General features: G+C 37.6%; 1 protein-coding gene across 4 annotated transcripts in view; it reads left to right on the top strand.

The window, feature by feature from the left end:
- LOC112987053 (homer protein homolog 1) overlaps nucleotides 1–7,875 on the top strand; it is a 94,236-nt gene extending 86,361 nt beyond the window's left edge. For all 4 annotated transcript variants that reach the window (XM_064500727.1, XM_064500728.1, XM_064500726.1 and 1 more), the window contains one exon: nucleotides 4,130–7,875. In XM_064500727.1, the coding sequence (XP_064356797.1) occupies nucleotides 4,130–4,318 (189 nt within the window). In that variant the 3' untranslated portion in view covers nucleotides 4,319–7,875. The remainder of the gene's footprint in view (nucleotides 1–4,129) is intronic.
- Nucleotides 7,876–15,503: the final 7,628 nt, after the last annotated feature.

Raw genomic sequence — 15,503 nt, 5'->3', positions numbered from 1 at the left:
TGGCCTTTTTTGGTCTGTCTTTAGTAACTAAATGAATATGGTGTGTATACCTGTCCATATGTTACTTTGTAAGTAATCACTTAATTTCTCAAAATGGTTCTATACAAAAAAGTTTAAAGCTGTCGTAGGATCCAAGTTAAAAGTTGTCTGTCTTCATCTTAAAGTTTCTTATTGACCTGAGGCAGCCAGCGTAGAAGGTCTTGCATCTTTGCTTACTGCTACGCTCTTTCTGCTTTGATAACGCTGGCCCTCCCTGAGCCATTTCACCCTACACCTGTGACGTCAGTGCAATAGTGTTTTCTTCTGTAGCTCTAGACTAACCATCCCACATCTGTTCACTTAATTGACTCATCATTTGTTTTCAACGTGATTGTCTCCGGGGTCCGTATCTGTTCATCCTGCTCTTTTTTCTTCTGCTTTACTTTTTCCCCCTTGTGTTTGCAAATAGATTATGTAACTCTAAAATATTTTGGAATTCAGCCTATAAAGAAACCACTGTATAAAGAAATTATTATATCAAGGTGTACTGCATTTCTGACACACTCTCATAAGAGAATGAATTAGAAATCCATCATTGGTGAATTCCAGTGAGGAGCAGTATGTTATCACAGTGAAGGGTAAGTATTGAGGGCCTCGTTACCTAATAATTTCATTAGCAACATAGAGAAGGCATATCAGTGAGTCATAATCAGTATGACTCTCAGTAAATCAGGACGTCTTTATGACTATGGCAGATCCCAAAACATAGCTGTTGTGTATAGTTTGAATATTTTATTCTCATCCTTGCACTGAATTCTACAAGAAATTATTACAGTACAAACAACAAACTTAACTTGTTGCTAATTTATGTCTTTTCTAAATGAAGAAAATATACAAGAAATGTATATACAAGAAACTAGGCCTGCTGTAAGAGGAAAAAAAACAGCATAAAATAAACCTTCTAAAGGCCCTGAATTTGTTAGACGAATCAGTTGATTATTGGCTGAGATTAATTGCAAACAAAGTGAAATGACACAAGTAGAGGAACAGAATACATTGCATGAACAGCTCTCTATTGCTTCCCATCAAAAAGTAAAAATTTTGAAGCAGACAGACTTGTAATAGTAAACTGCACATGAACTGGATATGAACTTGTAATGCAATGCCATTGCAAAGATCAGAAGTACTAATCTAGGATACATGTGTATAAGGATCTAATGTAGAAGTTGGGGAATAGCATTTGCCAGAAGTTAGGAGCAAAAGCTTCTGGCATATTTCAGTTAGTCCTACTTCCCATAAGTCATTAAATATGTTAAGCACAAATTAAGGAAACTAAAACAGGAGGAAGTATGGGAGAAAGTATATCTGAGAAAATATTTGGGAAACTAAATGGATATTGATTAGAAAAGAGATGTCAAGAATGGAATATAAACTACTGCAGGCATACACAAGCTGGAAATTTAAACAAAAGAAAGGAACTTGTCTAGTTTGAAGGATGCAGGGCAAGGAACAGTAATGGAGAGTTAGAAGCCTTATGGTGGATATGGGTAAGGAAGTTACTACATTTACAATAAAGGGTGTTTTTTGTTTGTTTGGTTGGGTTTTTTTGCTTGGGTGCTGTCACCCTAACATCTCACAGCAGAACAATTCCTAAGTTTAAAAGCATTTGAGGAGGGCCTGAAAGATGATGTTCAGTGCTAGATACAGGCCAATGTGCTGTTCTTCAGACCCAGATGGTATGTGTGTCATCAAATAAAACATTCATATCCATGGATTTGTTGCAAAATGATCCCTTTTATCACTGGCTTCCCTACTTAGAGAAATTAATTATCTCTTGGTTAAGAACAGTGGCAAGGAGAACTCCTAGAGCATATAAGGTTGGTGAGTGGAAGATGAATACTGACAGGAGAAGCAGGAAGCATGAGGCAAAGTGAAAAACCAGCAATCGGTTATGTGCGACCAAAGAAAGGAATGACTCGTTACTGCAGAGCTAACGGAACCCTAGATTTCTTTTTTTTGTCCTCTACTACAGTCATTATGCCACAGTGGATCTCGATTTTGTGCAGTCATTTTAGTGTTTGTCTAATTCGATTTGGAGTGCAGGAGTAGGCCCAGTGGAGGAGAACCTACAGAAGATATGGCGTCAGTTATAATTGCTCATTTATAGCAATTGTGAGGTAGTTATTCATTATGTAAGTAAATGTATTTTTATTTATATTGTTTCTTTTTCAGTTAGTTTCCCATAATGCATCCACAACTATATTAGTCCATGTTAAACTAATTGAAATAATTCTTTTGTTGACCCTGGAAGCAAGAGGCAATTCCTGCTTTCAGCTGTGCTATTCAAGATGAGTGATCAAAACACAGTGATTTTTAACTAGCCTATTTACAAACAAGAAGCAAGTGAAGTATTCCAGTTTAGTTTGGAGGTAACCCTTGGCTATACTAGTATTCATAGGCAGGAGAAAATCAGATCTGGCTCCCAGCCTTATCACAGTTCACAAGGGTTGTGGTTCTAAGCTCTCTTTTATGATTCCCTGATGTTCTCTGCCTTTTCCACCTGCACGGGTCCCAGAGCTCACCCCCGTGATGGACACCGGGAGCCAACACAGAGCATTGGTCATATCACCTTATAGCTCATCTGCCCAGAGGTACAACAGCTGATCAACACTGCCATCTCACCCCTTACAAGTGGAAATATGTTTTAGGCAACTGACTTTGGCACAAAGTTGCCTTTTTATATCTGTCACTCTTGACTGCCCAAATACATATTCTGTATGGGTCAGGGTGTCTCATGTGATGCAGCTGAGATCACTCCAGTGTAAATACTAATACGTGCATTCGCTTTGAGGAAGGGAGAAGAATAAAATAATAAAAACAGTAAAAGAGTGGGAGGGCAGAAAGGAGAGTTAGTCATAACGGGAGGAAACGATTGCAGCAGAATGCCAAATAGCCCTCTCTAGCGACTGGATGAAACAAGTTGTAAAAACTCATAGCAGCTCCATTAAGAGCTCCAAATACAATTTTATAATAGTCATTTGTGACACAAAGGGCTGCTATAAAGGTAAGTGGTGATTAAAAAATGTTAATGTACATAAATACTAATCTATTATTCACTTTTGCAGAAAATGACTGTGCAGGGTATATGGTGTACTAAGTGCACAGTCCTTGTGCTGTCTTTGAAAGCGCTTTTCATAACTGAAATTATTAAATTCATTATGAAATTAAGAAATGTACAGTAAGTGAGACAAACTCAAATAACAATATGCTGTTCCAGACCAGATATGCTGGTAATTTGAGGTAAGAGAGGAGACCCAACCTGCATAAATCAGAGCAACTGTAACCTCGCTTCTCTTTCATACACAACCCAGAGCTGCTAGCAGCCCCAGCACAGAGCTCTCCCCCTCATTCTAGCTGGCATGAGGCAAAGTGGTGCTGTGCTGTTACCTGCAGCAACCGTGGGCTTCTCTTCCCCACGGAAGTGAGCAGAACTTGCTCAGTGTCGAATCCGATGAGCTACCTTCCAAGTGCTGCTGCTTCATCTTTGCACCTGTTATATTAAAACAGCTTGTATGTATGGAAGCTCACTAATAATTCACATGCTTTCTGTGCTCTCTGTGTATTGCAACAGAAGCTGTTGAAACAAAATTTGAAAGACTTGTCCCAGCAAGACAAGATACTCAGCTAGCATTTGCTGTTTTAAATTTGTTACAGTTGATTTCACCTTGTGATCAGTATAGCTAGTTTATATTTCAGTCTTAATTTTCAGTGTGAAAAGGCATATAGTGTGGGACAGTATTAAGGTAGTATTCGTTGACACACAAAGCAGTAATCTTTGTGAATTATGAGACCGTTTAATATGGACTATACCCTTGAGCAAGTCACTGACTAAACAGTTTTATCCATATCCAAAAGTTTCTGTTCTTTAGATGAATTAATGAAAAGATAGAAGAAAGGAGTTGCTTCTGATAGTGCATATTCAATCCTAACAAAAATTTGGATTCTGATTTTGGTTTAGTGGAAACTTTGAAGGGTCACAAATGCTTCTAAAAAACAGAATTGACAAAAATAGCACATGAATGCCAGCAGAAGGTTAGACTGCTTTCTGTTTATAGACAACACATTAACATATTATGTATTTTCTCTGAAGGAAGTAGAAATTCGAAACAAAGACCTGGAAGGACAGCTGTCTGATCTAGAGCAACGTCTGGAGAAAAGTCAGAATGAGCAAGAAGCTTTTCGCAATAACTTGAAGACACTTTTAGAAATTCTTGATGGAAAAATATTTGAACTAACAGAATTACGAGATAACTTGGCCAAGCTAATAGAATGCAGCTAAAGAAAATGGGATTTCAGTGCCAATCAGCTTAAAGATGCACTGTCTCTCTTCATAGGACTGTGTTGGGCTCTGCATCAAAGTTGCACAAAATTAGAAAATGCTCCTCTAAGAGGGCTTGTTTTAAATTTGAGTCATATTTGAGTGTAAAATTTAGAACTCAACTTGTAGCTAGTTGAAGAAAAAAACAACAACAAAAAAACTTGAATTACAAATTACCTCCGTGTACATTATTGGCCATAGATAACTTGAAAGATATTAACAGTAATTGAATGCAATCCTTTTCTAATTACTAGTGATGGAAGAATTAGCAGTGTCCCAGGTCACATCCCCTTTTTGTTTTACACAGAGTAGAGGTTATCTGCTGTTTTATTTATTTAAGATATTTAATTGCTGTGTTTTGTGCAAAAACTTAGTGATGACAGCCCTGTATTTTGTTATAATCTTAATAATTTCTCAGGATACTTTGCACTGTTGAGAAGCAGTGCCATTACCAATTTATTCTTGCCAGGAGTGAGAGAGTTGCATCTTTAATTGAAACAGAGTTACTATACCTGCTTGTATAAAGTTCTTCCTTTGGGTTTTTTTTGTTGGTTGGTTGGTTGTTTTTTTGGTTTATATATATATACATATATATATACACACACATACATGTATATATATTATATATTATATATACATGTATGTATATATATACTGGAAGATACCGTATTTCTTTATGAAGTTTACTCTGGTGTTCTACAATATTGTCCAGTGTAAGGTTTACTTTTTCATATGAATTCCATGTAATTACAGTGAGATACTATCTTCCACTTTACTATATATTTTGAAGCCAACCAATGATGGCAGGTGAGTTCCCCAAGAAAAAAGAAAAAGAATTTTTAATGTAAAATCTGACTTGCACAGATAAAAAGAAACTGCCAGTGATTTATTTTCTGGCATTATTAAATATCAAATATACATGTTCAATTAACTGTTAACCTGTTTTGCAGGAGACTTTTTCATTATGTCACATGAATTTCAGGTTTTGCAGATAATGGCTTATGGGGAGCACTGTTTATAATAGACATCATTAAGGGCATAGAGCTTTTGCAAGGGATTACTTGTATACTGAATTTGTCCAGCCGAGAAAGCTGTTTCTAGAAGTTTTGTTGTCACAGCAAATTGAAATGGAGACACGTTTACTCTTTTATGGGTCTTCATATCACATCTTTATTGAAACTACACCAGGCAATATTTTGAACTGTTAACTAAATGTTTAAAAACAGGAAATTGAATTCAATTATCCTCAGTGAGCAGGTTTTAAAGTTGTTTTGATGTAATTTTAACAGACTTTTGGCAAACACGCATTTCTTTATATACTAGATTTATTTAAAAAAAAAGAACTCTTTGAAAGGTAAGCCAAGTGTCATGTGTCTCGCATCAAAGTACATTCTTGCCATAAATTGCTTGTAATGTTGAAGAGGGCTTTTTAAAAATGTATGAATGAGTGTCAGACTTCAGAGTCGAAAGATGCACTGACCTTTATTTGCTCCCCAAATTAATTTGAATGTTAAACATGAAATCTAGCTGCTTATTAAATTTGTATAATACAATTTTCTCCCTTTAGAGACTGCTATTCAGAACTAGAAAAGATAGATTTGTTTTCATGTGTGTACTGTATGTATATACCATATAATACACACAGGTTCTTGTTTATATTAGAAATACGTGCTTTATTTCTAAAATACATTTTTTTTTCTTTATCAGTGATTTATCAGGTGTCTCCTGACTAGTCAGGAAAATGGTTTAGGTCAAATGCTAAACCATCATGTATTATACTGTATGAAATGTACACAATGTTTAAGTTTTCTCCATATTTTTAGGGTATTTTCTCACCTATTTTATTTATTGAAGGGGTGGGGGGAGCTTGGTTCAGCGTGCTACTGGTTGAAAACTTCACGGTGAGCTACTGGTTTTTCATTTGGTGGATTTTAGATGGTGATGTGTATAGCTTTATCAGATCCAGGTGAGAAGATGCCACCAGGTTTTAATTTACCTGAGGATATTTGGGCCTGATTCTTCTGTCACTTGCACTGCTGTAAACCAGATGTATCCCTAGTGATGTCAATAACGTTCAGTTGTTATCACATTTGTGAAAGTGTACGGAGAATCTGGCCAACTAGTGCTCAGTGGACATAATTAGGAGGAAGAAAGAATAAAAACAATAGAAAGTTGATGCTGGAATAAATGTAATATTATTTTTAATGATATTATTATTGACATTTTTAAAGATATGATGTCATTTACATGTGGGAGAAGAGTGGACAAAAATATTTCCACTTAAATTTTGTGTATATGTGTGGTACATGAGTATTTCTATGTATACGTACACACACATATGTATATATAGAACATGGAAAAATTTAGATGTGCACATTTTTAATATTTTCCTATTGAAATTAAATTTAAAATTGGAAATTGATACTTGAGAATTTCTTTTCTCATACAGTAGATATGCTTCATTACACTTTTTTAAATAATATGATTACTGAGGGCTGCACCTTTGAATTCCCAAATAGTCATCAAACATATATATGGGATAAGGTGGACATACGTGCACATATAAATAACATCCTGTTATTGAGAGTACTTTAGATGTTCATTTACAGTAGGTGAGTGTTTAGAAAATTTAATCTAAAGTTCATATTTAGGTGGCTATACCTACTGTAGCCCCTCCACTTTTGTTTTAAGATAATAATTTGCCTATTTGAAACATGACTTTTCCCAGAGACAGGTATTATGCATTTTATTTATCTTTAGATGAACATATATATACCAGAAAAGTTTCGAGTACTATAGCCTGAAAATGCCTACATGAATTTGCTCAGGAGAGGAGAGCAATCACATTGTGCATAACTTGTTATATGGCAAGTATGGAGTCTTGTAGAAAAAGAAGGCAAAAGAATTACAAAAAAAACCTAACAAAAATACCTAAGGAAAAGAAAAAAACAAAAATTTTATTTTGAAATACACTTGCTGTTCTCTGGAGAATGTACTTTTTATTTTTTTCTAAACTCTTTTCCAAGTATGTGCAAGTGATAGCAGCAGCTACCTTAATCTTTCAGGTGCTACTGGATTTTGCATTAGCATGTTATGTTGTGAAATCCTGACTTTGACATAAAAGATTTTTGTAAGTATATCCCCATCTGGATAGGTAGTTTTTGGAGTGTCTTGTTCATAATCCATATGCCTCAATGATCCAGAAACTGCATTTTTCTATGTGTACAAATTAAAACGTGTGAACTGATCTGTCTGTTACAGACTGAGAATTCCTTTTCCTGGCTAATATCCAGGAAAGAGGAGAAAAAATGATAATGCAGAAATCATTGTTACAAGGTCTTTAAGAAGAAACGTTTTCAGGTAAAATATAAATAAATAAAGGGCTAAACCAGATGCAACACAAATAAGTATTGCTTAATGCTATTGGTGGCATTCCCAGGATAATTCTTTTAAAGAAAACCCTGTGAGAATGAACAATGTGTCAATTAAAGATGAATATTTTGAGGTGTTCCTTTTCAGTTGTCAGTTGTGGAAGGTTTCTGCTTTCTGCTCATTTTTCTACCAGGAACTAACTTCAGGTTTAACTTAAATAAGGGTCTGAACCTCAATTTTTTAATCATCTTTTATATTCTGTATTGAAATGGCTACTGAACAGCATTCTATGTACACCACATTCATTAGGAAGTTCATTTCAAAGGCAAAATCAAAACTTTTTCAGAAATACATCATGGAAGAGGAATCGAACAATGTTGCAATCCTTAGTTCTCTGCAGAACTGTGAATGTCAATAAAAGCAGTTAATTTTGTTGATTACAGGAATCTTGGATTAGACTGAGGCCAAGTGTAAATCTGATTTGAAATCAGCTCCTGATATCAAAAGGCAATTAAAAAAACCCCAACCATCAAGAAATATTGGCCAAAAATGTGTATTCTCAGTAAGTGAACATGCCAGTTAAGTGCACAGTTAGACACTGTTTTTTTTCAGGAAGGGGACCTAACTGTGCGAAGCAATGTTCAAATTGTCTTGTTTACATTTTCTTAATAATGCTGCATATATGCACTACCTCTGATTGGTGCTAAGCAGAGAACGTATCACTGAATAATAGATTTTTTTTTTAATCTCTATTTTCACTTAGTAGTATTAGTTCTTTGTTTTACTCCACTTATGTCAGATAAGTATGATTAATTTTACCCATTATGTTAAATGCTTGGCAACAATGAACAGAGTTTGGGGATAGATCCCGGATTCCAGTTCAGCTGTCTCCCCTGTTCTGGCTGTGCGAGGCAGCCAGAAAGCTGGGGCAACTCTCTATCGCAATACCACCCGCACAGGCGAATCTCTAGATAGTGCAGTGGGTTCTTGCACCATATGGGGTCTCACAGCTTGCTCGTCACAACCTCTCAGGGACTTCTGGCTGCCAGTACTGCCTCTGTGCTTTCGGCAGCTCATCCTAGGACCAAAGAAACACACGCGTAATTATAGCTGCGTTCTCCCTCATAGCCTGGTCTCACATGAGCAGAGCTCAGCTGGAACGATACAGCTGGCATTTTGTGTCATTTTCAAACGTCAGTTCTTATGCTGGTAGGCATGGGAAGGAGGAATAACCTTCAAAGATGTTTTAGACTTTGGGGGAAAAAACAGTTGTCAAAAGGATTCCTTTACCTGGCACTGGTAGCTCTAAGATGGGCAAGAATGGTTTGTACAGCAACAGAGAGAGCACCTGACCTGTGCATCAACAACAAAAGCTTTGTTAAAAGGGGTCTTGCTTTTCTTAGGCGTTCACATCATGCTAATTTTGAGCACATCCAGCTTGCCCCTAAACCCTACTACCAAATGGGTGCCAACAAGATGACTGCTATAGGCTTTGCAAGGGCAGGATTAGGTCTGCTTTATAAACATCCAAAGCTCTGGCACTCTGCAAACCCCACTTCCTTCCATTCTTTTATCTTCACAACTCTAGAGATCTGGGATTGGTATTAGTCATCTGTAGTGGCTGAAGACAACTCCTGTTTTTCTGCCATCAGTGCCTGTCCCCTGTGGTGTTGGAATAACAAAGTTTTGAGCTGGATTTGGGGGTTTTTCTCATCCTTTCTTTAGTTTTGAAGTAGTTTCAGATCTTGTCCATCCCTGCTCTGGGAATTCTCATCTGATTCTCATCTCACTGCATGAATCCAGCAGTGTGTCAATCACTTTTGCTTCCGCTAGACACAGAATAGCAAGCCAGAAGTTTTCTATGAAGAGAACTTCCATTTCTATGACTGCAATAATTTTTGAAGAGGAAGAATTTTTCCCCGTAAATCAAGCAGGAGGCAGAGTGCAGAACCTTCACAGACAATATGTGCATCCAGGGGCTAAGGAGAGAGGAAGAGCTACACTGACAAGGTATGTTTAAATATAATCTGTGTCTGGAGTTCCCCTTTTTGAACTAAATTAAATATGGTTATTTAGATACTTGCAAGCTAAGTTTTTCAGAGTGTGAACAAGACCATTAAGATTCTCTGAGTTTGGGTTGTATTTCATTAAATGATGACAGGAATTCTCTTTAAACAAGAAAAGGAAGTAGGAAGTAGAATGATCCTGTTGCAATTCCCTGCAAGAGAGGCATTACAGGCCTTAACCAGTAGATGGAAATGTAAAAAAAAACATTATATTCTCTCTATCTGAATATACTGTTCTTTTATAATTCCAGCAGTGTCATTTCTTAGTAACCCTCAGCAGTGTAAGGAACCAGAGAGACATATGGCTTTAAAAATAGAGAGGCACAGCGGTCCAGCTATCTCACCCTTCATGAGAGGAGCCAGGATAGTACTGTGTCGCTGAGCAACACAAGTATGCATCCAGTGTGGGCATCCTGCACTGAAGTCCATACTTAGACATCCTCACTGCTACGCATGTAAAAGCAACTCAAACGTGGCTATATAGGCTTCACTTGCTGGCTGTCCCAGAGGCATCCCCAGAGGGTTTTGTTGTCCTTTGTTCAGAAACTTCCGTTTCTAGCTGTAGCACCAATGTTACTAAACCAGTCCTTTTGCTCCAGAGCATTCTGCATGCAGGGGGAGAAAATGGAGGGAGAATTTTGTTCAGCAGATCAGAGAGAAGCGGAATAATGTGTTGGTTTAATACAAGCACCATTTCCCCACCTCTTTGAAAGAAAAAAAAACATGAAAGCATTATTTTGGGTGGTCATTGTTATCATTTGCATCTTCAAGTCAAAAGACTTTTTTTTCCCCTCTTTTTTTTAACCTGGAGCAGCCAGGCACATGTTTACAATAAGTGTAAGAAAGTGTTAAACTGTATCCTGGAACCAGATGGATGAAAAAAAACCCAGTGCCTTCCTCTCCAAGCAGGGCACATCAGCAATCCAAAAGCACATAAGATAAATGTAGGTGCAGTGGAGGTGCGCTTTGTGTTTCTGAATATTTCTTACCTCAATGAAGGAGTTGGGAAAGCCAAAGCAGCAGAGAGGAGAGGCAAGAAGGAAGCATCAGGCATGCTCTAAGCAAGCATTACTGGGGAATGCCAACATGAAGAATTCTGAGTCAGAGCAGGCTACAACAGTGAGCAAAACAAGTATTTTCAGAAGACAGGAGTTTGTATGCTCTGTATTTATGATGACTGCATTGCAGAAACAGTTGACTGTCAGCAATTTTTCCTAATAGAAAATTCCTATAACATGTGTTTAACTCTTCAGTTAAGATACAGTAATCTGTCAGGATTGTCGGGCTGTTTTCAGAGGGAAGAAACTTAGCTGATTTTCCTGCTAAAAGAAAGGGACTGTATGCCAGGCAGCAGAAATTCTGCTCAAGCCAGAGGATTTCAGTGAATATCTAGGATAGGAGATAAATATGTTGCAAAGGAATTAAAGCTTGTACAAAGATTAGAGCAAATCTCTGTACAGCAGGTACAATGTGTCTGAATCAGATTGGGAAATCTAGTCTGGACCAGCAGGATAGGTAAGTAGCAGACTGTGCTGTAGGGCCGAAGTCTTTCCAGGAAACTGAGAAAAAGAATGCCCAATTGCAATAATGAAGCTGTAACAAGGACCTCTGTAATTAAAAATAAGATCCAGAAAGAAATCAAGGCATTACAGACCACAGAGGAAGTCAGCCACATGGATGAGCAATCAGGCACACGGGAGAATCTCAGTGCATCCAAACATAGGCAATCACTTCTGTAACCCTGGTGGAAAGGTGGACTTTTTTGTAGATAAAATGACAAAGCATTAAACTTCAGTTGAAGCTCAGGAGTAGCTTGGTGGCTGTGGAATTTGTCATGATGTTTTGAAAAATCACTCTTGATGTGTTGCAACCCGAAAAGGGAGCCACTGCTTGAGGAAGTTGGAAGCTGACTTCCACAGTTGCAGTAAGTATAGCTTGGTTTTATTTTAGACAAAAGCTGGTGTGTATCTACTTGGAAAATAAATTGGCAATAATGGCAACAGCAGTGTTTCAGGGGATCACGCCTTCATTGACTTAAGGGTCCTGGCAGATCCAGGTGAAGAAATTTTAATTTACAGTATTTCAGTATATTTACGAGGCTTTTTTTTAAAGGCACCACAGGACTTCCTAGCGCAACAACATGCTGATCGGTTAATGGAAGAACCTTTTAAGTACACTTGGGATTCAGCTGCTTTCCTCCCATTGGGCGAGTCCAAGGGGAACAGGATCTAAAGTCTGCATTGTTTTAATGCTTTAACCAAGCTGGTAGTGACACTACTAAATGCTTTACTAGTCAAAAGGTGCCATGTAGCTACGTTGCTTTTCTTGATCCAGTCCTCTGGCCATGAGCACCTGCCGAAGTGACTAAATGGTCAGACCTCTCAAAGGGAGCTTTAACATCACCTATGAAACCTGTTAAAAAAATCACATCAACCTGTGACAGCCCACCCCCTCCAGGGTTGCTTAATTTAAAGAAACATTGGTGGGGAGTGGATAAAAGGCTGTTGCAGAGAGGATGGAAATAATTTGTTCATACTGTGGTAATGGGCAGGTAGAGATGTCATGAGCTTATGTTTCAATTAGCTATTAAGAAAAAAACTTCTACCAGTAGGTACTGAAATAGATCATTTAGCGAGGCTGTGATCTTCCATCAGCACAGTCCTTCAGGAACTACTATAGGAATGCCATAGGTATATGTGCTCCTGCGACAAAGGGCTATGCTATGTGTCGGTGGGTTCCCCCCACCCCCCTGGGTTGGTATTCAGAAACCAAGAGCAGTGGTCTCTTTGTCCAATTGTTTTTACAGGTTGCAGTCAGTTTACTCACAGCAAGTGGGGGGGACAGGGGGACATTTATATGATGCTTCATATAAATCTGATTCATAAAATAGCTGTAGTGTTGTTTAAATTGTGCAGTTAACACGCATGGCAATTACAGCATGCATTGATGACTTTGTAAGATAAGAGCTGAGTTACATTCCTACAAAAATTTAACGGGATTAAAATAAAAATCTCTATTGAGGAAAAAAAATGTATAGCTAATAGAAATGCTTTGTATGAATTGCATGATTCTTAATTTTTCCTCATTCCTGTGACTTTTAGATAATAGTGCATGGAGGGAGTGCGATGCAAATTAGAGCAGAAGTTTAAGCTAAAAGAATGACGTAAACCGTTAAGTTACATTTGAAAGACCATGAATGTCCTCGACCTTATGTAAGCAGCACAGGGCATAGTGAGATGTTTCCAAGAAGTTAAGTCTACTGTCTTTAGTGATGAGGAGAAAGAGTGAAAAGAAGATATATATATATAGATATATATATATATAGGTAGCTATTGCATTCACAAGCATCTCCAGCAAACATATCCCACACACAGCACACAAATAGAGCAGGAATGAAGGGAGGAGAAGGCAAATGCAGGAACTAGCCTGGAAGGTAAAGTCTGATTTTTTTTTTTTTTTTTTTTTTTTTTTTTTAGCTGGGGGTTTGGTTAGTTAATGAGGAGAGAGTGAGCCCCAGCACTAATGCAGACAGACAGCAGCTGTAGCGGCACAGATAAGAATCTGCACCATTTTATCCACTGGCCCTTCCTGTTGCAAGCTGAACCGGGCTCCAAAGGAGATATGTTATCTTTTATTAAGCTTATGAAAGTCTAGACAGGAAACATGACAGTGGAGTAGATCTGCATAAAGTACAGATAAAGTGACACAACTGAGAATTTGAGAGCAAAGGGGAAAAGGAGAGGAAGGCATCTCAGTGGTAGTAAGACTGGTCTACAGTTTTGCAGGACAGAAAATTGGCCAGAAGCTTGCAGTGTTTCTGTGAACAAGACAGGTTATGTTGCAGTGCTGGTATAACTGACTGGTAAAACCTTTGAAAGAGTCTTCTGCTATAGTGCAGTTTGTATCAGCAAAGTGATGCTTCCAGCAGGTAAATTAAATGGCCTACATGCTATACTCCAAAGTTTACAGAGGATGTTACAGTTACTTAGGTTAATTACATCGCTCATCCCTGAAAGATATAAACATGGTGGCAAAAAGCTGTATGTAGCATTAGAGCTAGATAAACTATTGGTGAGCTCAGGCTTTGCTGGCAGTGGTGAAACGCTGGTGGTTTGTTGGTTCAGAATTACCTCAGAAGTCTGGGATTCTTGTGAGCATCCCTCCTACTCTAAAAAGAGTAACACTTGCAAAATGGGTTTCTCTCTGTGAGAGGAAGCAGTAGTGAGAACTGCTGAGAAAAGGAGCATTTCATAGGTTTTGACAGAAGAGATTTGACAAACTCACTTCCCCTTTTTAGCTCTCTCCCTTCCCCACATCCCTTCTGCTGAGTATTAACTGATGTAAAAGAAGCTAACCCTAAATATGCCAATGATTTCTGTGAGAAAGAGATGTTGTTTAATTTCTGTAAGTTTGAGGAGGACTGTGGCCCAATGAGGATTTATTTACAATGTACCTTTCCTTTACATCTGACATGTAACTAACAAAAATAATAAATGGTGGTTATACCCATCTCCCATCTTCTATGTGTCATACAAAGATTTAGGCCTTCTTCTGAGTAACTAAGCACTGCCTTCTAAATGTGTCTATTTACTCATTAATTTGCAATTCCAGTGCATGCATTAAATATACTTCTAAGTTGTTAAGAATACTCATAAAGGTAAGTCATAAAATGCTGCTACTTAGCTACTCAAGCCAATGCCAAAGTAGGCACCAGCTGATGGCAACAAACATTCTTAAATGCAAGTTGACACTGCAGAGTAGCAGGTGTGGAGACACGCACCAGACCAGGAGTGATCACACACTGCTGAGTGTGCAGTGAAAGCATGTAGGAACTGCCCTGGTTGCAAATATAACCCTGATCTTTTACAAGAAAAGTCACAATAATGATTAAGAACTCAATGATTTCAGGCATTTCACACATTTCCTACTGGTTCTAGCACAATCCAAAATTAATAGCATATGCCATTATCATCTGAACTGAAAAACCATACTAGAAAAACTGAGACAGACCTGTACTATTTTTTGATGTTTTGTAGTGTTCAATTGTACTAGAAATACAACCTGTTTCACATTGGTTTTAAAAATGTGAAATCATGTAGTAGCTTCTTCCTGTTTTCCCTAGATTATATGTGTAAAGTGGTGCCTGTTAAGATGTCCCCCATAAGTATACAGTCTATTTTTTTTCTCACGTTAATGTATCATCTGTGCTTAGAATCTTGCCTACACCGACTTACCTGGAATATAGTTCCTGCACCAGAAACACAGGAGTGAAAGGAAGAAGATGCACAATACAAACGTATTCCCACACACCATGAGTATTTTTAATAAGGTCTAAGTCTAGATTAGTAATAGCACAAAACAGAGATAGATATATATATAGAGATATATAGAGAGATATATAAATCAAATGACAAATGTAGTCTGGGAAGTGATCAGCTGTGTATTTTTGGTTTCTTTTCCTCCAGAAAAAAAGGTAAAATTTTTCAAAACACTCAAAGTTACTGTATAAATACAGTGTTATAGAAGTACACAGCATGATGGCTGTGTTTAGGCTGTCACAATTCTTACCATGGAAAGTGTTAAAGACTCTTTTAAAGGTGCTGTCCATAAATTGCACCAGAAATCTGGCAGACAGAAAGGCTTTGGGGTTTTATTTTCATCTTTTAGTCAACTCAAACCAGAATTTCATTAGGTCACTTAACTATCTC

Source organism: Dromaius novaehollandiae, chromosome W (assembly GCF_036370855.1).
Source record: "Dromaius novaehollandiae isolate bDroNov1 chromosome W, bDroNov1.hap1, whole genome shotgun sequence".
In the NCBI taxonomy this organism is placed as follows: domain Eukaryota; kingdom Metazoa; phylum Chordata; class Aves; order Casuariiformes; family Dromaiidae; genus Dromaius; species Dromaius novaehollandiae.
Note: the sequence above shows the minus strand (reverse complement) of the source record. Positions and strands in the feature narration are given on the sequence as shown.